The sequence below is a fragment of the Natator depressus genome, chromosome 10 (genome assembly GCF_965152275.1).
Source record: "Natator depressus isolate rNatDep1 chromosome 10, rNatDep2.hap1, whole genome shotgun sequence".
Classification (NCBI taxonomy): Eukaryota; Metazoa; Chordata; order Testudines; family Cheloniidae; genus Natator; species Natator depressus.
Genome location: NC_134243.1, coordinates 45,932,332 through 45,959,646, shown reverse-complemented (window position 1 = coordinate 45,959,646; position 27,315 = coordinate 45,932,332). Strand labels below are relative to the sequence as shown.

Sequence of the window (27,315 nt, the reverse complement as noted above, 5' to 3'; positions counted from 1 at the left end):
TGACCTCAGCTGCTGCTATTTTATAGACTAGATTTCGGCATTTACCCAGCCGTTTGCCTTAGTAACATCCTGTGGCAGTGAGTTCTGCAGCTTAACTCATATTCTGCAATTTCAACCTTACCTCTGGCAGCTGTAACTGGTTTGCTTTATAATTCCATTGAGTTCCCCGCTCCCTTTCCTGCTCTTTGATTGGAAAAGGTGACTGGGGGTCTCTGCTTGACTATTCATGGTGTTCCACTGGGAGAGCACAGTCCATCCTTGCGAGAACCCATGACTGCAGCGGAACTGCAACAGGAGTTAGTCCCAGTGGTCTAGCACTCCTTGCTGAGGCCGTTGAAAGGAACTGCCGCCTAGAGCTTTGCAGTGGAATTGATCATCTGATGCCCGGTGACAATCTCCTTCCTCTTCTCCTAACAGCGAAACTGCAGTTTCAGCAGCAAATCCAGGACATCCGCAGCCTCCAGCAGCAGCGACAGGAAAGGAGCGACTCAGACTTGCTGGTTCCTAGGCTCTCCAGCCGGCAGGAGCTGGAGTTGGGGCTGAGCCAGTGGAGTGAAGGCTCTGCACCTCCGTCTGGCGGTGATCCCCATGCTTCCTCCCTCTGCCCCCTACACAGCAGAGCGGCTCTGTACCTAGCCAAGCTGCCTGAGGCAGGAGACGAGCTGCGTTGCTTCAGTTCTGAAAGCAGTGGCAGTCAGTCCCCCAGGTCCCAGGCAGGGTCAGAACCGCCAGTGCTACCGCTGAGCAAGCTCCCTGCTGATCCTGTGACCGGGAAGCTGCCTCCCCCTTCCACGCTGCCCCTCCCAGCCTCCAATTCCGCATCTGGCAAATCCTCCCCTGAGGTCCGCTCCTCCCCAGTGAGCCCCCGGAGTCAGCCTGGCAGCCAGGAGTCCTCGTACACTCCCAAGGGAGCAGTGCTGCTCTCGCCGAGACCCTTTCGGGCACAACGACTGGGCTCGCCCTTTAAATTCAGAATGAGCCCGGAGCCCCCAGGGGAAAGCTGTGGCAGCTGAAGCACCCTGTCCGTTGAGGTCAGACTAGATGATCACAACGGCCCCCTTCTGGCCTTGGAATCTATGAATCCTGCATGGCTGGGTACACGTGGCTTTGAATGATCTGCTCTGTGCCCTCTCCTTATCCTCTGAGCTGTTTGCCGTAGAGCCTGGCTGGTAAATGAATGAACATAGCATGTTCTCTTGGAACTGGCTGTTTCCCCCGGCAGCGGGGAAAGGTGGTCTCCTGACCCTTTGGGTTGGAATTCAGATTGGGGGCATTACAGGGGAGGGGCTGTTCTTGCACTAGTTGGGCAACTAAGTCCAACGGTCCTCAGTGCCCCCCACACCTGGGCCTCCCGGAGCAGGAGCCACCAGCGTGGTCTGTGAGCAGCAAATGGTTCGATGTACGCTACAGGTTCTTCCCCTGCCCTCCTTGCCCGAGCATCTGAGCACCTGCAGCTCATGCGTTAAGGGATTTGACTCACTTTTGCCATGCATAGTTCATGCTTTCGCTCGTCTTCTCCCCAGGGGAAGAACTGTGTGCCGTGGAGTGTTGGCAAACATACCCCCTGCTCTGTGTTTATATGGGCAAGGGCCGGTCAGAGGGGTGCGCCTGGCACCTAGACCATGAGGTGGGGAGGGTTGTGACGGTCCTTAGGTTCATCCCACAGTCTGAGGCTGGCCCCCAAGACAGCTCTGCCTCCTGCACAGCCGAGCTTTGCCCTGAAGTTAGGAAGTGCCTTGGTGCCACAGGAGCAGAGCCCAACCAGGTCCCAGCCCAGAGCTTTAGGTGATCTTCTACATAGGCTGGGCCTCTTCTATTCCCCTGAGATGGGAAGCTTGCTTTTCCTTCCCTGGACAGCTCAACCTCCAGAGGGAGAGGAGGCTGTAGACAGAGTACCCCAAGCTATGCAGGCTCAGCTGCTGCATTGAGGAACAGGCAGCAGAGCGGGCCCATGTAGCTCACTGCCTCCAGTTCCCTTCTCCCTAGCAGCCCTGCCTTCAGAGCCATCAGGCAATGACCACTCGGTGGGCCCACCTTTTGCATTGTAAGCAAGATCTCCCTTACTGCTCACTGCTGTGCTGCCACAGCCCTTCCAAAGCACCAGAAGAGTTGGTGGAGGGGGCAGGTTCCCCACTGGCAGTGTTTGGGTTTCCTGGGGAGGTGGGTTTCAGTGATGGGCAGCTAAGGATTGTCAGCATAGTCACAGATGGATTTGATTTTTGTGAGGGCCTGATGCCCTCTAGAGCAGGCCTTGATCCTCTCCCCCAGCCCTCCATGCAGCCCTGTGCTTGCTGTGAAATCCCCTTGGCATCGGGCACCGATCGCTGTCCCCGCAGCTGATTTCTGGGGTGGGAGCGAATCCCCACCCTCATTATTCTGCTTCCTGTGTGGATAATGTGTCTGTCTTCCATAAAGGACTGGAATGTGCTCTGCTGCCTCAGACTGTTCTTCTGCTGCGCCCCCAGGGACGGGAGGCTGGGCATCAAAGCTGACTGGAAGATGGCCAAGAAGCTAATAGCAAGGAAGCCTTTTTACTTGAGTCGGGCCGGAGTTCTAGATCTAGGGGGAGGAGAGCCAGGTTCTAGTTCAGCCCATTGCTGTGCTAAGGGTGCAAGTAGGCTCCCCAGTGTTTGGCGTATGGGGGGGGGGCGGGTTGGCTTCCTTTTCCAGATGGGGACACGCTGCCGATGAACATCTCACAGTTAGCGCCCTGTGATTCGCTCACTGTTAGGGGTTTATCCTGCCACCCGTCACCGCCGCATCTCAGCCCCTTCGGTGTAAAATCAACAGCAACTGGAAGGAAATTAAACACCTTGTTCCTCCTCAGCTTCAATATCGCCCGCATTCTGCCCTTCTCACGAGGTCGCCAACATGGGCCTGTGTCAGGCAGGCCAGAACACCATCTCCACCGGCCCAGGGACCATGGCCATTTGAACCCGCACAGCGACGGCAGGGCTGGAACGCCCACGCCGTGCACAGGCCACAAGAGTTAAAGGCGACTCATAATAATAGAGGGCCTATGACACACAGGTGAGCAGTTCTAAATCCAGTAAGGAGAGAGCAGTGCTGCAGCTACACAACAGCAGTTCCTCCGTGTGTACATACACACCTGCAGTCCATGTACATATACGTCCCCTCAACACAACCAACAATCCAGATTATTTAACAGCACCATTCACCACCGAGACTTGGGAGTTTAATAACAAAAGCCCAAGGAAACCCCCTTAATATTGTTCTGACATCAATACAGTCGCATGGCAGGAAATGACATCATGGAGGCAGTGATACACTTTCAGAACAAATTCCCTTTATTTGTTTAAAGGGGAAAAGTGGATGGAAAACACAAAGGTCTGAGCCAGCAACAGCTGTGGGGCTGCAGGCCTGGGCCCTGCACGATAGTGATGGCTCCCTTCCCAATGATGTCACTTCCTGTCTGGCATCTTGGGAGCCTAACAAGCCTCTATGGAAATCTGCTGTGTTTTAAAAATACGTTTCCAGGCTAGTACCTTATCATGTCCCTGGGGGGGTGTATTATTCACTGACTGGGGACTGTGTTAAGTATCTGACTGCTATGGTTGCAGCTTGGTTTGGTAAGAGGACATGAATGAAGAGATGCTGGGGTGATGGGTTGGCCATTGGAATAGGCATAAAACGACAACTGCATTTGGCAGTAACAGCCCAGCAAGCTGCAGCTGCTCTATGCCAAGCTGGCACTGCCAGCATTACCTCAGTGTTGTATCGGAAGGGGACTATGGCTTAATAAGGGATTCCCTCTGAAGATTCAGTGACATCAGCGGAATCACAGGAAGATGGGCTCTCCTGGATCCACCTGCAGAAGCTCGTCCCTGCAACCTTCCTTTTTTCACGTTGTAGCCCGGCTCCTCCAGCAGCAGCTCTGAACTCCAGAACTGTAGTTCCAAGTAAAGTGGGGAGGATTATGCACCAGAGGGATGCATCCAAGGGCAGGTCCAAGGTGAGATGTGCAAGAGTTCGGCACTCCATTTTGAAACAATGAGGTGGGAGAACGGGATGGAATCTTGTTTTTTATGCAGGAAGTTGGGGATAGGGAAAATGGCCTTCCAGCCCTTCTGTGACCTCTTCCCTGCCCATGCTCAGGGCACATGGGTTCCTCCTTCACAGTGACCCCACAGATCAGTGCTCTACACAGTACAGCTAGCTTGGGCTTTCTTACACAGAGATCTAGAAATCAAGGCTGACATTTCATCCATGTGTGGTCCGGCCATTCCCTATGAGTGGACTGGAACAGACTGGAGGTTGTTCTGACTGTAGCACTGATTGTACCTATTATGCTGAGCAGAATTCACATAAATGCAGCAGGGGCCACACCCAGCCCAAAGGAGGTGTAATTCTACTGACTTCGTAAGAGCATCAAGCATGGGGTAAGTGGTCATCATAACTACAGTGAAGTCAATGGAGTTGTGCCTGGTTATCCTCAGGCTGGATGTGGGTCAGGGCCTCCAAGACTGTCTTAAATTTGATCACTGGTTACTGTCTTGGTTTGGGGAGAGGGGACAACTAGCTTTGTTGGTGTGCCAGCCTGGAATCCTGAGCAAGCCTGGAACATGTGAAGCTTGCTCCTTCCATCTGTCAATGCTCTTTCCTCTCCTCTCCCCGCTCTGACTTCCCTCTGCTCCTTTCCCTGTCTCATGTCCCTGTGCCCATCTCCTGCCCTCCTTTTGATGCTACTGCTGCCAGTGCTCCCTTCCCCTGGGCCAATGTCCCAACAGCAACCAGGAGCTGACAGTGGGGCTCTTTCCCTTTAATTTCAGACATATGCTCTCTATCAAAGATACTTAACAAGGAAAGTCTCTGGCTTTGCTTCGAGTTCCTTGCTGCTCCAAGTCTTGGTGGCCTCGGGGCCATCCAGGGCAGCACAGAGCAGACTCGCACCACGTAGGAGACGAGACTTCTGACATGACTGCAGTTCTTAACCCAGCTGCACAGCCAGCAGGAATCACCCGCTCACGCATTGGCACTGACTTCTCCATCCTGCTCTGACTGAGGAGCTCCAATGAGACACCTGCCGACTGGCCGGAGGGAACGTCAAGGGGAGAGACTGAAAGCATTCGGCTGAATCACATGCCACCGTGCGGATTCCATGTGCCCTCGACGGCACATCTCCTTCCAGTGGAGCAGCCCTGCCTCTGGGACGTGGGGTCCAATCAGCACTCTGCCCAGGGTACAGCTGCGCGTATAGAGACGAGTCTTTGGGGAGGAAGGGGAAAGACAGCATGAGGCAGGGAGGAGTCAATGGGAGAAGCAGCCAGAAGGCTCGGCAAACAGCCCTTCCCCTGGAAATGCCATCGCATTCCGACAGCCCCTTGCAGACAGCAACAAGTCCCAGCATCTCCTCCGCAAATACCACCTGTGCCAACACCCCCCCATAGTCCCTTCCAAATGCCACCATGTGCCAACCCCCTACAAGTGCCAGCTGCCTTGACAAATCCCTTAACATTCCACTGAGGAGCCAACCTTACCACACCAAAAACACTTCCCTGGGGCACTGAGTGCCTACTGGTACCAATCCCCCTGAAAATGCCCCTGAGCATGAACTCGCCCTAACAAACCACCCGGCTCCAACAAACCTCCCTGCATATGTCACCACCCACTTGCCAGCCTGCCCCTGCAAATGCCCCACTATCACCTGCCTGCTCTGGAATTGGTGCCTGCACTGATAAATACCCGCCCCCCTCCTTTATGCCCTGCAGCATGCTAATGCACCATCTGATACACACTGGTCCCCACTCCCGCTCCTGTCCCTCCGACCTGCATGATGGTGAACTCCAGGCACAGCTGCTGCTCCTGGATGTCTCCTTCAGGGATGTTGAAGAGAAAGGGCGTGTTCCACACAGGGTTGTAGCCGGCTATGGACTTGGTCTCCTTCGTATCCATGACTCGCCCATCGTGGTAAAGGTGAATGACAACGTAGTGGTCTGGGAATGGAATTGGAGAATAAGGAGACTGCCGACAGCGCGGGATCTGCTGTGAACAGACACAGGTTTGTTCTTGGACGCAGTGAGGCTCAGGAGGAGGTAAGTTGGGGCAGCTGAATAGGTGTGTCCCGTCTCCCAGAAGCTCTGTGTCAGACCCTGTGGAGCTATCAGGATAAAATGGAGAGAGCTTTGAAGCACTGGACACTCCCATCAGTGCTGGTCAGAGGGCCCCGGGCCTCGGAAGGTCATTTAAACAACAGAAGGCCTCTGAGCCAACTACTCTCTTCACTAGCGGCCTGCAACATTGGCCTGGCTAGAGGATTCACAGCCCTTGGGCTTGGGAAAGTGGGATGCAAAGAAGGGTTAGAACAAAGGGGCAGAGAGGACCCGTGCCTGCCAATAAGGGGGTGGGGGAGAGGGAGGGCAGCCGGCTTCAGCAGTGTTACTGAGCATGCTCAGTATAAGCCAAGGAGCAAATGGGGGGGCACGTCACCTCATGCCCCCCCCCATGTGTCACCTCTGCGAGGGAAATTGGAAATCCCACAACTGTGATCCCCCCCATTCTGGATCCCTCACTTTAGCCCACATCTCCCCTGTACCGAAAATATCTTCATTCTAACCATGGTCCCAGGGGTGTCACCATGGGCATGCTCCTCATAGGGTTAAGTGTGTGCTGTACAGGACATTGGGTGGGGGGCTGATAGGGCCTATAGCAGACATGCCCAGACTCCATGGTCCAATGGGTGTGTAACTGAGAGGGGCATGTGCCATAGCAGATCCTGGGGACTTTTAAATGACACAACTGTATGTTCTACAACAGGAATACTATTACTGGTCCCTCCAAAGTCCTTCCTGCTGCCAAGGCCTATTGAACCTGGTCTGCCCCTCAGACCTCCTTTTAGAGGGGTTCCCCTCTGCACCTCCCTACCTGGTGCCCCTGGCATGCGGGTGAGCCGACCCAGATTCTCTGCCTTGCGGACCAGCACCTTGATACGATTGGCCAGAGCCTGGTACTGGAGGAGAATGAAGAGCTGGCCCAGAGACATGGATTGGGAGCACGCAGCGCCATAGCTCATGTCCTGGGTGCTGAGACACTGAAACAACATGGACAGCAGGGGACAATGAAATACCCTCCAATCTCACCTCCTCCCCCCAGCCTCCAGGGCACCTAGCAGCCACTGAGACAGAAACAAAGGTCAGGCCCATCCAGGAGCTTCAGGATGGCAAGTCCTTCACATTCTTACCACAGCCAAAGGATTCCCCACCCGCTTTCCCCTATCACATATGCCCTCCCGCCCAGCTGCTCTCCTTCCAGCTAAGGCGGACTTAGCTTCACCTTGAGCTAAAGGAGGAACTCTTTGGACCTGCGGCCCCTACAGGATGCATGATCAGACATGAGCTGGCCTAGTATCCCATCTAGCAGAGGGAAGTGGTGAGACACCCAGTCCTCACTTGCCCCGCAAGGGGAATTCCACTGAATGACTGAGAGGTTCTGTAATGAAAAAGTCCTCCCCTTGCATCCGTACGGGTGGACCTTTAAGTCTCTGGGGCCCTGGACACCTCAGCCAGCACTATCCCCACTGGGTGCTAGTAGTTCAGTGACCCAGTCCTGACCTTTTTGAGTTTGGTTTTGGTGGTTGACAGCTCCCGGGTGTAGCTGGAGGCCACCTCGGGGTTCCAAGTAACCTGAGCACATGGGAACATCACTTCCCCGACGAAGGAGTCCCTGAAGCTGCGAAACTCCTTCATGTAGACAGCAAAGCGCAGGGTGAAGCCCCTCAGCTCCTCCAGGTGGTAGCGGCCGAACTGGAACTGCTCTCGGAACTCGGGGTTGAGGCTCTTCCTGCGCACAGCTGTGCGCTGGGGCTCGATGAACTTGGGGAGCAGGTACACCTTGACGTAAGAGTCCCGACTGCTCCGAAAGCCCTTGGGCAGGTGGGACACGCTGATCACCGTCACAGTGAGTGTGGCCTCGGGCTGGGAATAGAACAGGATGAAGTGGAGCTGGGGCCGCTGCTTGCGGCCAGCGCTGGAGAGCCTCCCTGGCATGGTGGACGACTGGCGGACGCTGGCTCCCAGAACGGGAAGAGTCAGCAGGCTGCTCTCGTCAGTCTCCCCAGAGATGGTGAACCGGCGCTCCCAGCCTGGCTCTGTCTTGGAGAACAGGCCAAGCTTCTGGGAGAAAGGGATGCTGGGTAAAGAGGCCCTCCCACGCAACATGTTCCGTGGCGGGCTGCCAGCCCCAGGAGAACCCTGCGAGTCATTCCCTGCACATTCCAGCACCTCTCCCTCTAGCTCCACGTACTGTTGCTGGATGGGCACGGCGGTGGTCTGGGAAGGCAGAGCAGGCCCCAGCTCCACCAGGGTGTGTGTCGGTGCCTGCTCTTTCCTGTTGCTCTGGTTGTGCCTCTCGCTTCGACGCCAGCACATGGCACAGCTCAGGAGAAGGCAGAAGCACAGAAGAGCCAGCCCCACTCCGAGGAGCACCTGCAAATGCACTGAATGGAGCAGAGAGGAATTACAGCATGAGCATATGAAAGGGGCTGCAGGTAGCAGAGCTCCTGCATGAGCAGAGGCATTTGGCAGAAGGTGCCTGGCCAGTGGGTGGGAAATGTGATTCAGATGTAGCGGTTTGCACCTGTGTTCTACAGCGATGGGCCTATTACAAATGCTATAGCTAGACTGATTGGGCAGGTACCTCCCTCAGCTCTTCAGAAATCAGCAGTTCACATCACTACACCAAGGATGAAGTGATCAGAATCATCCTTTATAATAATAATACCCAGCTCTTTCCAAAGGAGGTCAGTATCAGGATCACCATTTTACAGATTGGTCAACTGAGGCACAGGGTGGTGAAGAGCCCAAAGTCACCCAGCAAGCCAGTGTCAGAGCCAGGTATAATGATCTTAAGATCTATCTCACACACACACACACACACACCCACACACACACCCCAGAACAGTCAGAGCCAGCGGTCCAACTCTGTGCTGTTACTAAACCAAACCTGTCAGCCCCTCTCCCATCACCGCACAGGACGTGCCTGGAAAGATTAGTGCGTAATGGTGAGCGATAGAGGAAGGAGCAGGGTCAGAGAGCTGTGCTGGGGGCATCAGCATCTGCAGTGCTCCATTCTCTCCAAGCACCATTCCCGAGCGGAGCTGGACTTATTACATCAAATCAACACATCAGTCGCAAGACTAAAATAAACCCAGCCTCACCCTAAACAAGATAATGGCCATGGAAAAAAACCTCCTCTTATCAGCCCCACAGCCGAGTTGACGCACTGTTTGTGTAAGACACATGACTGATGCCAGTCAAACATCCAGGGGAAAAAAACCAGAATCCTCTCTTCGGCCTTCTTTCCAAGTCAGTGGGTCTGGGGCTTCGTTGACAGCCGTGGGGTGACCCCACATGTGCTAGAGGAAGGGAAAACAGCCTGGAAGTGGAGGTGTCCTGACGCAGACAGCAGCCAGTTCTGTGTGGTGTGGCATGTGGCACTGCTAACACAGCATGCATGGTAGGATCATGAAGGTAAACTCACCCTTGACATTGTCCCCTGACTCACAGAGGACTCTCAAGGTTCCCGCAGTGCCCCAGCGATTTCCCATCCTGCACTCACCCCCCCATCGTGCTGTCCATGCCAGCCTAGGAGAGCTACATGTGGCTCCCCTCACTACCCATCCACACTTGTCTTACTGTACGTCACCACATGAGACACCTCCTCCCACCCCCAGTATTTGAGCATGATGGCTCCTAACCTCCTCACTATGGCTGCAGGGCCAAGAGTGAAGGAACATGCTGACATCCTGACCTCAAAGCCTGGCGTGGGAAGCAGGTTGCAGTACCCCTGGCGTGGGAAGCAGGTTGTCGGAGCTGCAGTACCAGCCTGTAGCAGAGCCAGAGCTGATCCACCTTGGATGCCATGGTAGATCTGGATCAATAGGTTCAATAGGTCAACCCGGGTGTCAAAAGTCACCAAGCTTCCAATCCCCTATGTGGAGTAAGCAGGACAGGGGACAATCTGCCCTAAATATTTAAAAAACAACAAGGAGACGGTGGCACCTTAAAGACTAACAGATTTGTTTGGGCATAAGCTTTTAAGGTGCCACTGGGCTCCTGGTTGTTTTTGTGGATACAGACTAACATGGCTACCTCCTGATACTAAATATTTAAGGTAGTTCCCATACTCTTGATCTTTGGATGGAAACTTGGATCTTTAGTCCTTTAGTTCTAGTACATTGTTTGTTTGTTTCTTTAACAGCACTAAATGAGACTGAAATTTTGAATCAGAGAACAAAACGGATGTCAGGATGCAAGAATAAGGAGACTTCTGCCCTGCCAGTCTGAGAAGACTGGGCATCCGTTCAGGCCTCGGGGAGGAGACCGAACGTAGTCCATACAGGCCATTCTCTCATGCCCCTTCCGAGCAATGGACTCAGACTGAGGACTATCTAAGGGGTTTGTGTAGCATCCCAGGGTGCCTAGAGCAAGGCCTATAGTTTCAAACTTGAGTGGCTAAAATCTGATTCAGATAAAAGGCCTGATCTGAAGAAGTGCCGCGTACCCAGAGCCCTTGTAAATTTCAGCAGGAGCTGCAGGTGCACTACACCGCTGAAAAATCAGCCCAGACTTGTATCTAAGAGCCTATGCATGGTTTTAGGAGCCCTACCTTCAGGCTCCCAAATTGGAAAATTTTGGCCTGAGTCCATCAGAGAATCTATTCAGCTCAGTCGACAATGTTCCCTGGGCTCAGTGCCAACAAGCCCCGGTCTAAGTGACAGAGGAGGTGTCAGTCCATGGCGTTCCATCTGCAGCATGACTCAGAGCAGCTGCATTATGGCTGGTTTGCATCTCAGCAGCCTGCAGGAGCGACCGATGACTTTCCTCTCACTACTGGGAGGATGGCAGCGGATTAGGGAGTGAGAAGGAAGGGGAAAAACTGGGATTGTGCAAACACCTCTGTCTAGCTCTAGGTTACAAGGAGCAAAGGTCCACTCCCCCATACAAACAGATCTACCAGGCTGGAGAGCGACGTGGCAAGAGACAAGATACAAAATCCATTTACCCAGGGAAGGGAGGGGTGGGGGATGGAAAGAGACGAAGCTTGCTGATGTTTGATGAGCAGGACTTGGATGAACAGCCAGAGGAAGAGGATAGCCACCACCCCTTCTATCATTCCTTTGCAGAAGAAGATGGACTGGCAAAGGGTGAGAGCTGGGTGCTCGGGATCCACATACGCCATCCTGTTGGCTGCAGAGAGAGCAGGAGCGGAGCAGGAGCTCCAGCTGGTTGTCGGAGCTGCGGTACCAGCCTGCAGCAGAGCCATCAGGCAGAGAGTAGATCCCAAAGGCTAAGGGAGAAGATCTGTAGACTGGGTTCCCATTCAGGGGAATTGCTTTCCTCCTGCTGAAGGTTTCTGCCCTAGTAAAGCGTCCTCAGGGCCTTGGCTGGGAGGAGGACACAGTCCAGCCTGCCTGTGTGCTAAGCAAGAGCCAGAGCAGCATTGTTCACCAGCAGAGCCTATGCTTTGCCAGCTCCTGGTGGGACCCAGCAGGCAGACGGCGTGAAAGCACAGCCCCAATCCCCCAGCAGGCTGTCAGCTATCCAGCAGCCCCCAAGACCACCTGCCAGTGCAGATGTCAGTGGCCCTCTTTAAATAGTTCCAGGGACAGATGCAGAAGGCAGGGAGTCATCTCAGTTGCCGTTAATAAGGAGTGTGGCTTCTGCTCCAGTCAGTCCAATCCAGAGCCCTCGTCCCTGCCAAGGCCCTGCCACTTCACATCAGCAGCGACAGGCTAGCCAAACAGAACACAGCTGCTTTTCAGTTGAATTACTGATACAACATGAGCAGCCAGAGGATTGGTGCCCCGTCGTGCTAGGTGCTGCACATACACAGAGCAGGGTGCAGTCCCTGCCCTGGAGACCTTCTGAGCCAATTTAAGACTGGGGGGAGTGGAGGGAGGGAAGGAGCATGCACTGCGTGGAACAGGAAGGACAGTGCGGGCAAGAGACATTGGTATAAGGTCACAGATTAGTTACATTCATGTTTGTACTACATGTAACTTGTTACATATATGTAACTAGTCTATGATTTACTGCTGCTATCTTTGAGTCCCCCATTCCCTCCACTCCCCCACACTCGTCACATCTGTACTTGTTACACTCACGCACCTTTGTTTATTAATGGTATCAGTATTCTGACTGGCCCGGCCATTCCCTGTTGGTAATTTACCAGACTTCACCACCTGGACTCCATCCTCTCTGCTGCTCACTTCGGGAGCCCTGCGGGGTGCAGCCCCTTCCTTTCTTGCCCTAATATTTCTGAGATACTTGCCTGAAAACCCTACCTATTTCTGAGACTTACTGACCCAGCTTTTCCTCTTTCTGTCATCACATGCCCCAAACCCATCCTGAACCTTTTATAGATCTGAGACTGGACCATTGTGATCCTCTAGTCTGACCTCCTAAATAACACAGTTTACAGGACCTTCCGGGATTCATTCCTGTTTGAACCAAAGCAGATCTTTTAGAAAAACATCCAGCCTTGATTGAAAAATTGCCAGCGATGGAGAATCCACCACAGCCCTTAGTACGTTGTTCCAACGGATCGTTACCCTCACTGTTAAAAATGTGCATCTTATTTCCAGTCTGAATTTGTCTAGCTTCATCTTCCAGCCACTAGATTTGTTATGCTTTTGTCTGCTAGATTGAAGAGCCCTTTATCAAAGTTTTGTTCCCCATGTAAGTACTTATAAACTGTGATCAAGTCACCTCTTAACCTTCTCTTGGTTATAGACTGAGCTCCTTGACTGTATCACTATAAGGCAGATTTTCCAATCCTTTAATCATTCTTAAAAAGAAAAGGCGGACTTGTGGCACCTTAGAGACTAACAAATTTATTTGAGCATAAGCTTTCGTGAGCTACTGCTCACTTCAGCGGATGCATGCAGTGGAAAATACAGTAGGGGGATTTTATATACACAGAGAATATGAAACAATAGGTGTTATCATACACACTGTAACAAGAGTGATCAGGTAAGGTGAGCTATTACCAGCAGGAGAGGGGAAAAAAAAAACACAAAAAAACCCTTTTGTAGCGATAATCAAGGTGGGCCATTTCCAGCAGTTGACAAGAACGTGTGAGGAACAGTGGGGGTGGGTGGAGGGAATAAACATGGGGAAATAGTTTTACTTTGTGTAATGACACATCGACTCCCAGGCTTTATTCAAGCCTAATTTAATTGTGTCCAGTTTGCAAATTAATTCCAATTCAGCAGTCTCTCATTGGAGTCTGTTTCTGAAGTTTTGTTGTTGTAATATTGCCACTTTTAGGTCTGTAATCGAGTGACCAGAGAGATTGAAGTGTTCTCTGGCTGGTTTTTGAATGTTATAATTCTTGAGGTCTGATTTGTGTCCATTTATTCTTTTACGTAGAGACTGTCCGGTTTGGCTAATGTACATGGCAGAGGGGCACTGCTGGCACGTGATGGCATATATCACATTGGTAGATGTGAAGGTGAACGAGCCTCTGATAGTGCGGCTGATGTGATTAGGCCCTATGATGGTGTCCCCTGAATAGATATGTGGACACAGTTGACAACAGGCTTTGTTGCAAGGATAGGTTCCTGGGTTAGTGGTTCTGTTGTGTGATGTGTGGTTGCTGGTGAGTATTTGGGGGGCTGTCTGTAGGCAAGGACTGGCCTGTCTCCCAAGATCTGTGAGAGTGATGGGTCATCCTTCAGGATAGGTTGTAGATCCTTGATGATGCGTTGGAGAGGTTTTAGTTGGGGGCTGAAGGTGACGGCTAGTGGCGTTCTGTTATTTTCTTTTTTGGGCCTGTCCTGTAGTAGGTAACTTCTGGCTACTCTTCTGGCTCTGTCAATCTGTTTCTTCACTTCAGCAGGTGGGTATTGTAGTGGGTAATGTAATTAATCATTTTTGTGGCTCTTCTCTGAAGCCTCCCCAATTTATTAACTCCCTTCTTGAATTGTGGACACCAGAACTGGACAAAGTATTCCAACAGTGGATCTTTCCTAGGGATCTGCATCCCTCTCCCCCCACCCAATATCCCAGACTTAATCCTATGTCATAAATATAAAGGGAAGGTGAACCACTTTTAAATCCCTCCTGGCCAGAGGAAAAAACCCTTTCACCTGTAAAGGGTTAAGAAGCTAAAGATAACCTCGCTGGCACCTGACCAAAATGACCAATGAGGAGATAAGATACTTTCAAAGCTGGAAGGGAGGGGGGAAACAAAGGGTTCTCTCTGTGTGTTGTTTTTGCCCGGACCAGAGCAGGAATGCAGGTCAGAACTCCTGTAAAGGGCTAATAAGCAATCTAATAAGATATGTGTTAGATTATGTTTTGTTTAAATGGCTGATAAAATAAGTTGTGCTGAATAGAATGTATATTCCTGTTTTTGTGTCTTTTTGTAACTTAAGGTTTTGCCTAGAGGGATTCTCTGTGTTTTGAATCTGATTACCCCGTAAGGTATTTACCATCCTGATTTTACAGAGGTGATTCTTTTACTTTTTCTTCAATTAAAATTCTTCTTTTAAGAACCTGATTGCTTTTTCATTGTTCTTAAGATCCAAGGGTTTGGGTCTGTGTTCACCTATGCAAATTGGTGAGGATTTTTATCAAGCCTTCTCCAGGAAAGGGGGTGTAGGGTTTGGGAGGATTTTGGGGGGGGGGGGAAGACGTTTCCAAGCGGGCTCTTTCCCTGTTATATATTTGTTAGACGCTTGGGGTGGCAGCAATAAAGTCCAAGGGCAAAAGGTAAAATAGTTTGTACCTTGGGGAAGTTTTAACCTAAGCTGGTAAGAATAAGCTTAGGGGGGTTTTAATGCAGGTCCCCACATCTGTACCCTAGAGTTCAGAGTGGGGAAGGAACCTTGACACCCTATCTCTTTCTTAACCATGCACACACATTGTTCCCAGATCCCCACAACACTATCCATATCCCTGACCTCAAAAAGATCAACCCAGACCTCCACTGGTTCTGCATTTGCTCTCCCTCCCTACACACATGCCAAAAACCCCGCTGTCTTCACCGTTGAGCCACATTATTTTTGAGCTCAGAGCAAATGGATTCCACCTTATCAAATGTCTTACTGGAACAGTTACACACCTAATCATACTGAAGTTCAGAAGTGTCCAAGACAAGGTTGCATGTGGAATCTTAACTCTGCCCCCTTGGGCGTATGTATTCTTGCAGTAGCATTAAACCATGTGATCGTGCAGTTCTCAAACAACACAATACAGTACAACAGTTTTCACAACACATGCTGTGTCTTGCAAAGTTTTAATTCCTTGTATTATCATAATGGCCCAGCATACTTTTATTGTTTAATTCTTTTTTACATACATCTTTATTGTCTCTATTCTAACAACTTTGTCAGCACCCATCTGCTGTACATTTTATTTTCAACAATTAATTATGAAGCTAACTTAGCTGTGAATTTAATTACCCTATCTATATTCCAGCAAGATGGCAGTATTATGCTAGCTAGGTATTTACACAGACCCATAACTGATGTAGCTCAGAATATCTGTGCTATGATGTGCTATGGTATTCTGGGTATGTATGATTTTGTGTGTATTCTTCATATATGTGAATTTCATGGACTCCAAGTGGCACACACAGAACACTACACAGCACTACAACATGCTACACTTGTGGATCTAACGTATCAGGAAAAATTAGGTATAACATGTGATCATGTAATTGAAAGGTGATATCCTAGAAGCATGGGCACAAGGGGGCAGAGTTAAGGTTACACATGCGTTTCCTCAATCATTTCCTGACTTTTAAATCCTTACCTATGCAACCTTAATGTTCTATTAACAACTTTTTTGTTTTTTTTTTAATAGCGTTTCCTAGGTGTTGTTTTTTCTTGAAAAGAAAATGCACAGGATGCACTCCAGGACTTCAAAGCTGCATTGCAATGCAAATAGCACAGGTAAATTCCATAACCAGGAACTCTGGCTACGTGCCCCCTCTGATATATCTCCCACTGCAACTCCCATTGACTTCACTGATGCAGAATCAGGTCCCTTCGGTGCTCTGAATTTGGGTAAGACTCCAGGTAAATGGATTTCTCAAGCGCCACCAAAGCAGAGGCCTCTCTGATTCAGAATAGGGTTGCCAGGTGTCCGGTTTTCTACTGGAACCCCTGGTCGAAAAGGGACCCTGGCGGCCCCAGTCAGCACTGCTGACGGGGCCGTTAAAAGTCCGGTTGGCGGCGCAGCAGGACTGCCTTGGCTGTGCACAGCTCCCTGGAAGCGGCCGGTATATCCAGCCTCTAGGTGCAGGGGCAGCCAGGGAAGCTCCGTGTGCTGCCCCCACCCTAAGTGCTGGCTCCACAGCTCCTAGGCCGGGAACCACAACCAATGGGAGCTGTGGGGGCAGTGCCTGCGGGCGCAGGCAGCATGCACCGTACAGTGCCGCCTGGCCATGCCTCCGTCTAGTGGCCGGACAAGCCATCTGCTTTAGGAAGCAGCAGGGAGCCTGCCTCAGCCCCGCTGACCGGTAGCCGCCTGAGGCAAGTGCTGCCTGGCCAGAGCCCGCACCCTGAACCCCCTGCCCCAGGTCGGAACCCCCTCCTGCACTCCAAACCCCTCTGCCCCAGCCCAGAGCCCCCTGCTGCACCCCAAATCCCTCACCCCTGGCCCCACCCCAGAGCCTACACTCCCAGATGGAGTCTACACCCCCTCCCGCACCCCAACTCCCTCCCACAGCCCCCTCCTGCACCCTGAACCCCTCATTTCTGGCCCTATCCTGGAGCCCTCACCCCCTCCTGCACCCCCATTCCCTGCTCCAGCCCAGTGAAAGTGAGTGAGGGTAGGGGAGAGCGAGCGAGGGGAGGAAGGAGGGTGGAGTGAGTGGGGGGCAGGGCCTCAGAGAAGGGGCAGGGCAGGGCCTTGGGGCAGGAGTCGGGGCCAGGGTGTTCAGTTTTGTGCAATTAGAAAGTCGGCAACCCTAATTCAGAGCCCTTCTTCAGCAACTATGAACCTTATGAGTCTGGCTAGAATCCTCCATCAGACCCACTTCTCCCTACCAATTTGTGGCAGATTAGCCATTTCACAGCAAAGCTACTTGTCAGCTGCACATGGACAGAAAACTGGAGTTTTACCAGTGGGACACTGATGCAGAGTGATTAGGTGACTCAGCCAAAGTCACTCAGCGAGTCAGGGACAAGAGCCAGGACTAGGGCTCAGGAGCGCCTGGTTCCCAGGCTCCAGCTATAACCTCAAGATCAAGGGCAGATCATGTACAGAGCTGAAAGCACGCTGAGTGCTGTGTACCTGCTATCTGAAGCAGTGCTAACGCAGTTAAGCAGAGCTGGCAATACCCCATAGACCTGCACTGGTTTATTTTTGTTTCACTGAGACTTGACGATAATGCCCTGGATAGCTCACGAAAGCTTATGCTCAAATAAATTTGTTAGTCTCTAAGGTGTCACAAGTCCTCCTGTTCTTTTTGCGAATACAGACTAACACGGCCGCTACGCTGAGCCCTGGATACTGATTGACATGCTTTGTTCATTATTAATTCTTGTTCCACCTGCCCTGATATGGGGAACTGGAACTGCTCCAGTAAATGGGCTGGGAGGTTTGCCTCATTTCCCTGTGGTCTCTCAGCTGCCTTATTAGCCATGTCCTCAGCTAAATCACTGTTTTCAAAGCACTGAAGAATCACAGCAGATATGCCTACGTCACCTCCATCAGAGCAAGACGGGCGGCAGCAGCAATCCACTCATGGCACTACAGCCTCTCATCTCAGGACACCACTAACCTCTGTGAGACAGATACCAAAAGGTCCTGCACTTAAAAGCACAGACAAAAGAATTATGCCTCTGACTTTTATCTTGCCCTGGAGGTTGGAACAAATGGCTCCAGAAATCGCAGTCACTGGAAACAAATGCACAATGGGTGCTAACAGATTCCAAGTACTCTGGGCCAGATCCCTAGCTGGTGTAAAGTGGCAGAGGCTGCTGCTGATTTACACTAGCTGAGGATCTGGCCCTCTCATTCTACAATCCTAAGTCACGGAGCCAAACCCTTCGCAATCAGCCTTGGTCCTTGTTCTTCGTAGTGCCGCTTTCCCCTGTTTTACTCCCTCACAGGTCGCTAGATGGCAGAGAGAGAAAATAAGGGGACCAATATTTGCTTAGGCTACAGAGTTGTAGCTATAATAAAATTTGATATTCTTCACCTGACACTGCCAATATAACTTCCTCGTCTCCTTGCCCAAAGTCAGCTTGGAGGCCCTCCCAGGTTTTACACAGCAGGAAGCACTGGTAGTTAAAGCCATGCAGCGAGTGTCAGGACACAGGGGTTCTATTCCCAGGTCTGCCCCGAATCACTCGGAGAGTTACTTTGTTTCTCTATGCCTCAGTTTCTTCCCCCTGTGGGTAATGTCTGCCTACCTCACGGGGGTTTGAAGGGGCTTAATTTTTAATGACATCATTGAGACCCTCAGATGGAAGGCCACACATGGCAGTATGAAACAGGACCTTTAATAAGGCAGCAACCACCTTCGCCAAATCACACTGTAGATAACTAGCCAGGGTAGGGGATGGGCCCATCTACACCCTAACTGTGATTCAAGCAGTCATCTTCCAACCCAGACACAACATGGTTCCACAGGGTAATAGCTGTGATCCTGAATGATATTAAACCCTTGACCATTCAATTCCTTAGCGTACCTTGAGGGTGCAGTTAAAGTCCTTTCTGTAGCTCAAAATGGAGCCACATTCAATAAATGGCCAAGCCTAGTACCTAGATAGCACTTCTAGTCTGTAGATCTCAAAGCATTAGCCCTATTTTACAGATAGAGAAACCAAGGCATTAAATAGAACCCAGGTGTCCTGACTCCCTGCCCGATACTCTGTGCACTGGACAATGCTGGGCACAGCCCTCCAGCAAAGCTGTTCTAATGAGACCCAAAGGCTGGCTTTATACCACACATCACAAGTGAGAAAAAATATCCCTGTCTGCAAATGTCTGGGAATTACATCTGCCTCCTGCCCTGTTAGTAGCAATAGTTTATTCTTCCGCGTAAGGATCTTAACGCACACATAAATGAACTGAGCCTCCCTGAGGTAGAAATTACCCACGAAAAGTGCGCTAGCCAGACACCTTCTTTAAACATGGCTGCTGGCAGGACAAGTCTGTACCTCTGCCTGATCCCCCCCCACAACAATCCCAGCTCTGGGGCATGAGGCTCCAGGCTCTTAGGAATGGGTGCTGGTTTTGTCTTTCTGGGGCACCATCCTGGAGCTGATCTTCCCAAACGCTGCTGGGAGCCCTGGCCTAGATCCTCAGAAGTATTCAGGCTCCTAATTCCCATTAATTTCAGTGGGCATTAGGAGCCTAAATACCTTTGAGGATCTGGGCCTCTCGTCATTCTAGTGCAAAGTGCTAGAAAGCAAAGCATTCCCCTCCCGCACTAGTCCTGCCACCCCCTAGAGCTCGCAATGAGCTAAAACGAAGCTGAAAGAGGCTGAGAGCTGAGGGAGCAGCAAGCAGGATTAGAGGAGGTGGCAGAAAGCCCGCTCGTTTAGGAAGGACTTTGCTTGCTGGCATCAGCCCCCACCCAGACATGATCTCTGGGTCCACAGCATGGACGTGATCAGCAAAAGCAGCATTTCCTGAGAGGGGTCGAATTAGATCACACAGATTGTTCATGCTCTTTATTTGCAATGGAGCTATCAGTATTGGTTATCAGCTATCAGAGTTGGTATGGCAACCCCCATTTTTTCATGTTCTCTGTATATATATATCATCTTCTTACTGTATTTTCCACTGCATGCATCCGATGAAGTGGGTTTTAGCCCATGACAGCTTATACCCAAATAAATATGTTAGTCTCTAAGGTGCCACAAGTACTCCTCGTTCTTTTAGTATTGGTCTGTCACTCATCTTGGGCTTGGATTTGAAACACTCTGCTGAGGATTTTGGGGGAGGCTATAACTGTGAATACTATTGCAGAGAGCTGCAAGCCTAAGCGTGTCACAATGAATGTAGGAATGAACACAAATCTGGGAGTCAGGAACTCCTTCAATCTAGCCATGGCTCTGCCCCAGGCTTGTGACACCTTGGACAATCATGCAAGTTTTGTGCCTCCGTTTCCCCCTCTGTAGAATCAAGATAGCACTTGCCGTATAGGAAGCGCTGCTGAATGATGAAAGGAAAATCAGAAGGAAGGAAACTGCACCACTCATTGCTTAAAAGCACCCCCACTTCCATCTGTACCTGGTCAGGAGATCGCACGCCATCCCATCAGACATACATCTGGCCACCATTATCCATACATTGGTGACTGACACTCACTTCTGGGAAATGTGGCCATGCACCCTTGAAAATACAACACCCAGTGGCCCATCCAGCTAGCGACAGGTCAACTTTGGGGTTCCTCTTTCTGTGCAGACTCCCTTTTGTTGGATACAGAGCCCTTTGTCTTGACAGTCCAAGCCCTCTCTGGGATCAGCTCTTGGAAACTGCCCCTCCATTCGTGGCCACAGACCTCCCACAAAGCAACATTCTAGCAGAGCAACCAACCCAGAAAAGGTAGGCTTGCGTGTGCACAAGACAGATCTGTCCCAGGAGCTGGACCTAGGCTATGAAACTCACTCCTGCAAGCGGGAAGAGTGACCATGGACTCAATGTCTTTTCACACACACACACACACACACACACACACACACACACACACCCCTAGCCCCCACCCCGAGTCTCATTTAAAGTGCCCTGAACATGAGGATCGACCTGGTAGGACGCAGGTGGGAAAGTGTCCGATTATTACAGACCTCATTGACCAATGCGAGAGAAGCTGCAGAGGAGAAAGGATGGCAATGAACTAGTTAATTCAAGATGGGACTGGCACTCAAATGACTCCATCTGGCATAAGCTTTCCACCTATTTGTTTTGGTCATGTAGGGTATAATAATGACATCATCACGATGCTGAATCCTATTGTTTGCTTCTTCACTCAATCCTGGATTAATAGCCCTGGAAACTGAAGTTCTCTAGGTTTATACCAGGCATCAGCTGTGCAAGATTCCCCCACAACGGCCTGTCAACATGCTTCAACCCTGAGAGGGGACATCTACCACCAGGATCCAGTGAATCTCCCTGATTCTTGGCTGAGATGCCTAACAAGGGAGACAGTGCTAATTGTGGTGCATTTCAAGAAGTGGACACTCCACTGGGCTGATCATCAGATGATGACAGTAAACAGAGCTCTGTATATAATGTGATCACTTGGCCATGCAAATTCCATGCATGCATGGCTGCCCGCCTTTCTGAAGCTGCTACAGAATTTTCCTCCAGAATCCAAGTCTCATTTAAAGAAGAGAGTAACTATGGGTAAAGTTTTGACCTAAGTGATTTTGGAGGCCAAATTCCATTGAAAGACAATGAGAGTTAGGCTCCTAAGTGTCCACATCACCTTTGAAAATGAAACTTCAGCTCCTAACTCACCTAGGAGTTTTAGAACATTTTATATGAAAAAGTCCTCAGAACATAAACGAATGCAGCAAGATCTGCCTGAGTTTGCAGACAGCCTGAAACAAAAGCTCTGAAAAAGGTGTGAGCTGCACCATTCAACTCAGTATCTTGATCACCAATTTTGTAAGGCACCCAAGTCCCCATTTAGTAAACTTAGTTGTGCTGCCTGGGGAAGGCCAGCTGCAGTGGAGCCATCGACTGAGAGAGGCCAGAGAAAGTCCAAACTACAGGAGAAACGGTGGATACAGTAAGTGCGCTAAACACCTTGATCCAAAACCCCACTGAAGTCAATGCAAAGACTCCCACTGACTTTTATAAACTTTGAATTAGGCCCTAAGTGAGGAGCTGTGCAAAGTCTGATTCTGGACAGAGCATTGTTAGAGGCTGAGATTGGTCTAAGACCGATACAGGGGATCTTAATGTTAGGAGGGGGGAAAAAAGCAGCGTCTTATACTGTGGGACTGTGCTGAGTCGGGGTTTTAACATGCAGGCCTTTTCATCTGCACTGAGCTATCTTTAGCTCCTTTGTTATTTGTGAGGAGACCAAGCAGCTTTTGAAGACTGGGTTCCTGCTTGGCTGAACAGTGAATGGCCTGTATTAAGAAGGCGAAGGGGGTGGAGGGGGGGATCAGTGATGTGCAAGGTTTTATATTGCAGTGGAGACCACAGAAGTTAATACCCAGGGCTTTCAAGCTCTGGGAATGCAAGTCAGGAGAGCCAGAATATGCCAGGTGTGGATTCCCTTGCTGTTTGTGCTGTATATCAGTGCTGATACACTGGAGATAATGGGAAAGATGCATCAGTGGCATAGGGGTTAGAATCTGCTCCCATTCTAATAGCTTTCCAGCTATACTAAGTAACGACCAAAGCCACCTCTCCTGCCCAGTCACAGTGTGCTGTGCTGCTAGTGGAGAGATTCTCTATAGGTTGAGTGGACTGAGGGCTAAATTCAGCCCTTGCATAAGTAAGTACAATTCTTGCCAGGGCTGATTTTGGTCCCCAGGGGATACTAGAGTAAGGAGTTGGCTTCGTGGGGAAATTGACCAGAATAGCTATTGCCAAGTAAATTATTCCAGAGTAGTTCTCTGTATAGACAAGGCCTCCGAGCAGTATATGACCTGTCTGCCCAAAGCTAACAAGATGGAGAGGAAGACGAACTGAATACACCAAGCAGGTCAGGTACAGGATTGTGTACACCACATGTGTAACATTTCACATTGCAACACCCCATGTGCATTGACAGGGCAGAAAGTGACATCCTGTACTCAGTGCAGTAGAGTGGAGTGTCTGGGAGATGCTTACGTGCATTAAAACTTTACCCAACACTGAATCAAAGAGTTGAGCACAGTGTGTAAAACAAGCCAAGGAAATGGCCAGTTGAATTGCAGAGGGATGTGCCAGATAGCCCAGATTCCACTGAGTTGTTGCTAAAAGACGCAGACGGATGAGTGCAGTGGGATAAGGAAAAAATGAAATGCCCTTTTGCACCTCTACACACTAGGGGATCTGGGGGGGAAGGAGATTAAAAACCACACAGAGTACAGTGCGACCCTGAGAAAGGACTATAAAAATGGTCCCTTTCTACTCAGCAAATCTGCTGTCTTAGAAAATAAGCTCCTGCTCCTTTTTCCTCCCATTAACCCTGCAGAGCCAGGAAGTCTATAAAGAAGGGAGCTGGATTCTATCCCAGCTCCTGTATCATCATACATTTGTTAAGCAAGGCCCAGTTGCAGAACTGATGTTGCTAGCGATGCGCGAGCCAGAAAACAACCCAACTCAGATGCAGAGCTTTTATGGCTAGGAGGGACCATTCTGATCATCTGCATAGGCCGGCCAGAGACCCTCGCCCAATCGTTAACGCATTAAGCCCACTACTCAATGTTTAGACTCCCATTTGCAGAAAAACTGTCCCTATACTGGTAAACAAAGCACTGTTGACTTGAAATTAACAAGAAACACTAAACACAGAAGCCCATGATGCCATTAGAGTCTTCTTTTTCCAGCAGAACCACCCCAAACAAACGAACATTTAAAAGCAGCAGTCAAAGAACTGGTAGGATGTTCCAGATTCCTATGACAGGCCAGGTGGCACAAGGATGAAGTTAGTGATAGACCAAGCTGCCATTGTTGAAGTTCTCAGTGGTTTCTTTAGCTCAGTCTGATCCTGCACCGCCCTTACCATGGATTCCAAGGTGAGGTTTTACCTGACTGAGGAGCCAGGGCCCCAAAGGAGCAGGTTATAACTTGTGTCCACAGACAGAAGGGTTAAAAAACGTTACACTTCAGTCATCCAGCCTGACTTCTTACATCAGAGGTGGGCAAACTACAGCCTGCGGGCCACATCTGCAGGATCCTCCTGCCCGGCCCCTGAGCTTCTGGCCCAGGAGACTAGCCCCCGGCCCCTCCCCCGCAGCCTCAGCTCACTGCGCCGCCGGCATAATGCTCTGGGTGGCGGGGCTGCAGAGCTGCAGCTGCCTGGCCTGGTGCTCTGGGCAGCGTGGTAAGGGGGCAGGGAGCAGGGGGGTTGGATAGAGGGCAGGGGAGTTTGGGGAGGGTCGTCAGGGGGCGGGGGTGTCAATAGGGGGCGGGGCGGTTAGAGGGCGGGGAACAGGGGGATTGAATGGAGGCAGGGGTCGGGGGGGTAGTCAGGAAGGAGATGGGGGTTGGATGGGGCAGTCAGGGGCAGCGGTTCTGGGGGCGGTCAGGAGACAGGGAGAAGGGGTGGTTGGATGGGGCAGGGGTCCCGGGGCGGCAGTCAGAAAGGAGAGGGGGGTTGGATGGGGTAGCGGGGGGCAGTCAGGGGCAGGGGTTCTGGGGACGGTCAGAGGGTGGGGAACAGGGGGGTTGAATGGGGGCAGGGGAGCAGTCAGGAAGGAGAGGGGGGTTGGATGGGTTGGTGGGAGGCAGTCAGGGGCAGGGGTTCCGGGGGTGGTCAGGGCAGGGAGGAAGGGGTGGTTGGATGGGGCAGAGGTCCCAGGAGGGCATTCAGGAATGAGAGGAGGGGCTGGATGGGGTGGCGGGGGGACAGTCAGGGGTGGGGGTTCCGAGGGCTGTCAGGGGACAGGGAGCAGGGTGGGGGTGGATGGAGCAGGAGTCCTGGGGGGGCCATCAGGGAATGGGGGGGTTGGATGGGGCAGGAGTCTTTGGGGGGCTGCCAGGAGGCGAGAAGCAGGGGGAGGGGTCGGATAGGGGGCAGGGGCTGGGGCACACCTGGCTGTTTGGGGAGGCTCAGCCTCTCCTAACCGACCCTCCGTACAATTTCAGAAATCCGATGTGGCCCTGAGGCCAAAAAGTTTGCCTGCCCCGTCCTACATCATCCCCACCTCTCCCTTATCTCCCGCAAGCTGCTGCTTTAACCCTTTGTCCCACAGCTTGCAGGGTATAGATGAGAGGGCGCCAGACCTGTGTTCTGTTCCCAGCTCTGACACTGACTTGCTTTGTACCCTCAGAAGAGTCCCTTAGGCTGGGATTTTCAAAGGCGCCTGAGGGAGTTGGGCACCTAATTCTCCTTAGATCCTTTGAAAATCCCAGCTTTAACCCCTCTGTACCTCAATATCCCCATCTGTAAAACAGGGAGACCGAAGTCCAGCCCAGCTCTGTAACGTGCATTGAGTTCTACAGTGGAAAAGTGGCTAAAGACTATTACTAATGGCTCTGTTAAACAACACTGACTTTTGTTCCACTTCCAGCTCCTGACCCTAGCCCTGGCATCTTGAGTTACTGTAACACCCCTTCCTTTCTACTGTAACTTCGAAAGTATTGATTCGGATTAAAAACCTGCCAGACACTAGTTGGCACATTGTCAGTCCTAGAGATGATAAGATTGCAATCCTGTTTCCCCCGCCACTTTGTCTCCTCTGAAGAGCTAAACCAAGCTGTCCCAGGCCTGTATCCCGTCACCTGTATAGCACTTGCAATGCCCTTTTTTTCTAGACTCTTTTCTTATACAGTAGGGCCCAGACCACAAAACATCCAAAGGCCTATGTAACGCAGCACTATTGCACCGTATACATTACACACAAACAACAAACTACCTTAGAAAAACAAGACTGAGACTGCAAAGTCAAGCCCTCAAAAATTAGTAAATGCAGAATTAAGGTTGCCTGTGCAACCTTAATTCCCCACCCCCCCTTGTGCATTATAATAATCTATAATATATATGATCACACGCTTTTTCCCCCAGCCTCTTTCAGTACCCAGAATGGACGGTGCTAATTGAATGAGCAACTTTCCAATATTTTGTTTTATCCTTACTGCACCTGTGTGGCACCAGGCCTTATTTATTGTCCACTATTTATTGCACGCTGCTCTGAAGGCAAAATTATTAATTTCCTCATGGGCTTTTCTGTGGCACTCATTGCTATAGTACCTGAGTGCTTCACACACATCAATTAATTTAGCCTCACAACACCCCTGTGAGGTGAGGGGCGGTTGTTATGGGGAATGCAGGCCCAGAGAAATTAAAGTCAGAAGTTTCCACTAATTTTGGGTGCCCAATTTGAGACACCTATGCCCTGATTTTCAGAGTCCTTAACTTTCTGTAGTACTTTATATGTTCACCACACAGTCCCACTGACTTCAGCTGTGGCCAAGAGTGCCCAGCACTTCTGCAAATCAGACCCCGGGCTAGCAAGTCAAGTACCCAGAAAACGAGGAATACACAATGAGTGACCACCATCTGTGAAGTATGGTTTAAATGACTTGCCCAAGAATCACACAGGAACTCTGTGGCAGAGACAGGGACAGAGTCCAGTCTCCAAGGCAGCATTCAACTCCCTTAACCATAAGACCATCTTTTCTCTTCCTGCAGCCCCCTGCCTCATTCACTATGCAGAAGTCGGCAGGGGCAACAGACGAGACAGGTTCTTGTAGTCAACAGCCTCCTTCGCTACATAACCCTGATGCATCCCTGAAGCAGGTACCCACCCTGTGCACTAAATGAGGCAGAGGGCCTGTGAAAAAACAGTATATGGTCATGCAATTAAAGACTGCATGATAATGCACATGCACAAGGGGGCTGGATTAAGATTGCACAGACAACCTTAATTTTGGCATTTCCTAACTTGTCAGTGCTTTTCTTTGCAGCCTTAATAGTGTTCTTTTAACAGAGGAAATTACACCCATGCAAAACCCTGCTTTTATAAAAAAAAACAAAGCAAAACAACTTATTTTTCCCTAGCCTCATCCTTGGAAATGGCGGACCCATTTTCACTGAAATTTCCCACAGAAAATCAGCCAGACACCCAACATGAAAAATTTCAGCCCAAATGGTGAACCTTTAGCAAAATAATAAGCAACTCAAAACAGGGTTTTATAATGGAAAATGTCAGGTATCCTTAATAATATACAGCAGCCCCATCTATAATCTCTGAAGACAACACAGCAGCTTCACATTACAATATCCTAGTTCTTTAATCCTGTCTTCTCAGGGATGCCACTGATTCTGCTTTCTAGATGGCTATCCACACCCCAGCTACAGTTGCCAACAATAAGCGCCTCTTCTAAGATACTAGGACTCCTCTATGTTGGTTAGCTAGGGTTCCAATGGGCTCCTCTCCAAACCCTGCTGCCGCACCAGCACGCTGGCTCCTACTTCGGATCCAAGCACAGGCAATCATCCCTGCTCATATGCAGAGGCTGCGGCCAGCCGAACGCCAGCCCTTTGCACAGGAGGTTGTTCACTCTTGCTTCCCGAGTCCGCCTTACCTGCTTCATCGCTCAGGCTTCTGAGGTGAGCGGTGAGAACTGACGAGTCCTGAGGTGACCCCAGCAGGGCTGACATGGGGAAGTCTGTATGCAGTGTTGTCACCACGTTGGTCCCAGGATATTGGAGAGACAAGTGGGGGGG

General features: G+C 50.7%; 2 protein-coding genes across 8 annotated transcripts in view; one reads left to right on the top strand and one right to left on the bottom strand.

The window, feature by feature from the left end:
* LOC141995112 (uncharacterized) overlaps positions 1–2,422 on the top strand; it is a 39,020-nt gene extending 36,598 nt beyond the window's left edge. For all 7 annotated transcript variants that reach the window (XM_074965970.1, XM_074965974.1, XM_074965969.1 and 4 more), the window contains one exon: positions 418–2,422. In XM_074965970.1, the coding sequence (XP_074822071.1) occupies positions 418–1,013 (596 nt within the window). In that variant the 3' untranslated portion in view covers positions 1,014–2,422. The remainder of the gene's footprint in view (positions 1–417) is intronic.
* Positions 2,423–3,204: 782 nt separating this feature from the next.
* On the bottom strand, positions 3,205–27,263 carry LOC141995121 (synaptotagmin-11-like). Its single transcript, XM_074965992.1, has 5 exons — positions 27,174–27,263; positions 7,569–7,931; positions 6,883–7,048; positions 5,788–5,954; positions 3,205–5,226 (listed from the first exon to the last, which is right to left on the bottom strand). Exons 1-5 carry the CDS (start codon positions 27,180–27,182, stop codon positions 5,065–5,067), a joined length of 867 nt encoding a protein of 288 aa, XP_074822093.1. The 5' UTR covers positions 27,183–27,263; the 3' UTR covers positions 3,205–5,064.
* Positions 27,264–27,315: the final 52 nt, after the last annotated feature.

Coding starts and splice junctions, on each gene's coding strand:
- LOC141995121 (XM_074965992.1), bottom strand. Junction 7,049..7,568: donor CCAAAACCAAACTCAAAAAG/GTCAGGACTGGG, acceptor ATGTTGTTTCAG/TGTCTCAGCACCCAGGACAT. Junction 5,955..6,882: donor CCGCATGCCAGGGGCACCAG/GTAGGGAGGTGC, acceptor TTCCATTCCCAG/ACCACTACGTTGTCATTCAC.